Here is a 1,460-nt window from a genome sequence, read left to right on the forward strand (position 1 = left end):
CACCCTATGTTGCCAAGGGGGTGATTTGGGGTGTGACAATACGTAGCTTCTCAACAACCATCATTTTTATTCGAAGTAAAATTTACATGCGTATGCTTTTAAACACAAAAATCAAGGGTATCTTTCATCTCATGAGGTTAAACATAATTTATATTTAAAGAATTCTAATCAAATTTTTAGACATCACATGGAGAGTAAGAGGAGTCGTTAATCTCCCCAAGTGAGTTTGCATAAGAAGCTCTTCCTCAAATGATCTTTTCCTCAACATAGAACTCATTAAGAGCTGCCCAAGTACTTGAATAGCTATCATGCAACAACACTTGTACATTTTTACAACAAACATTGTTAAGTCTTGTTATTTAATTTTATTTGTATTACTTGATGTAATCATTCTTTTAGCATTGAACCTCAATCTTAAACTATAAATAGAGAGTAAGAGGATGAGCATAGCATAATATGATTGACTGAGATCTAGTGAAATTTCTAGAGCTTATCTATCAAGTTTTCTCTTTCTCTCTATTTTTCCTTTCTTAGGCTTGTTCCGTATTTGCTAGTAAATTTCTAATAACACCCGCAGACATATATGGATCAAACACGTCCACAACAACATTAGTGCATAAAATTGCATTTGCAGGCACACCATGATATCAATTCACTGGGATCAATGCTACATTAATAATTTTCAGCCAGGAGAAACTAACCAATGGATGCTCCGGATACTCAATTTGTTGATAAGGCAATCAGGTCCAAACTACCAACCGAGAAAAACCATTATGAAAAACATAAAATTAAGCAAGTAATTAGGGCAAATTCCCATCACTCACTGAGACGCAACTCTTCCATCAGTGCATTCCGCACCACACAACGACCATGGATCAGAAGCGCCCTCCTCATTCCAATCCGCTATAACGCCGAACGGATCCACCAACTTCTCCTTCAACCTCAACAGAGCCTTACCTGCACCATTCTTCATACTGAACAATAACACCAACAAATATATATATATATATAGAGAGAGAGAGAGAGTACTAAAAAACCCCTGACCTTGAACGCTGACAGCAGCAGCGATTTCCAGCTCCCAACAGAGCAAAATCAAAGTAGCAAATCGCCATGATAGACTAAACCACCCCATCTCCTCTAAAACCGAAGAAACTTAATGAGGGAGCTGCAAAGGAATTCAGGATCCATAGTAGAGTCAAAAAAAGGGAACTTCCGTGGAGTGTCGGGCACGCGGAAAGAAGATATAGGGATTAGAATTTCCCAAGGTAAGGTCCATGCGAGAAAATAATGCATATATCAGTCGCTGCCATTTTTTAATCCCCTTGGGCCGTCTCTGCTACATATATCGCCTCGCCGACCTACTTCCGGCTTACTCTTTCTTTCCTTTTCCGGTAGAGATGGCGAGATAGGGAGGTAGGAGGTGAGTTTTCGGGGAGGTGGGCGGTTGTTCTTTTTTTGGT

The 1,460-nt window shown here is 39.5% G+C and overlaps 1 protein-coding gene across 1 annotated transcript; it reads right to left on the reverse strand.

The window, feature by feature from the left end:
* Positions 1–52: 52 nt before the first annotated feature.
* On the reverse strand, positions 53–1,454 carry LOC110107333 (protein MALE DISCOVERER 2-like). The gene is made up of 3 exons (XM_020837580.2): positions 1,045–1,454; positions 825–957; positions 53–751 (listed from the first exon to the last, which is right to left on the reverse strand). Exons 1-3 carry the CDS (start codon positions 1,130–1,132, stop codon positions 721–723), a joined length of 252 nt encoding a protein of 83 aa, XP_020693239.1. The 5' UTR covers positions 1,133–1,454; the 3' UTR covers positions 53–720.
* Positions 1,455–1,460: the final 6 nt, after the last annotated feature.

This window comes from Dendrobium catenatum, unplaced genomic scaffold, assembly GCF_001605985.2.
Source record: "Dendrobium catenatum unplaced genomic scaffold, ASM160598v2 original_scaffold_242165, whole genome shotgun sequence".
NCBI lineage: Eukaryota > Viridiplantae > Streptophyta > Magnoliopsida > Asparagales > Orchidaceae > Dendrobium > Dendrobium catenatum.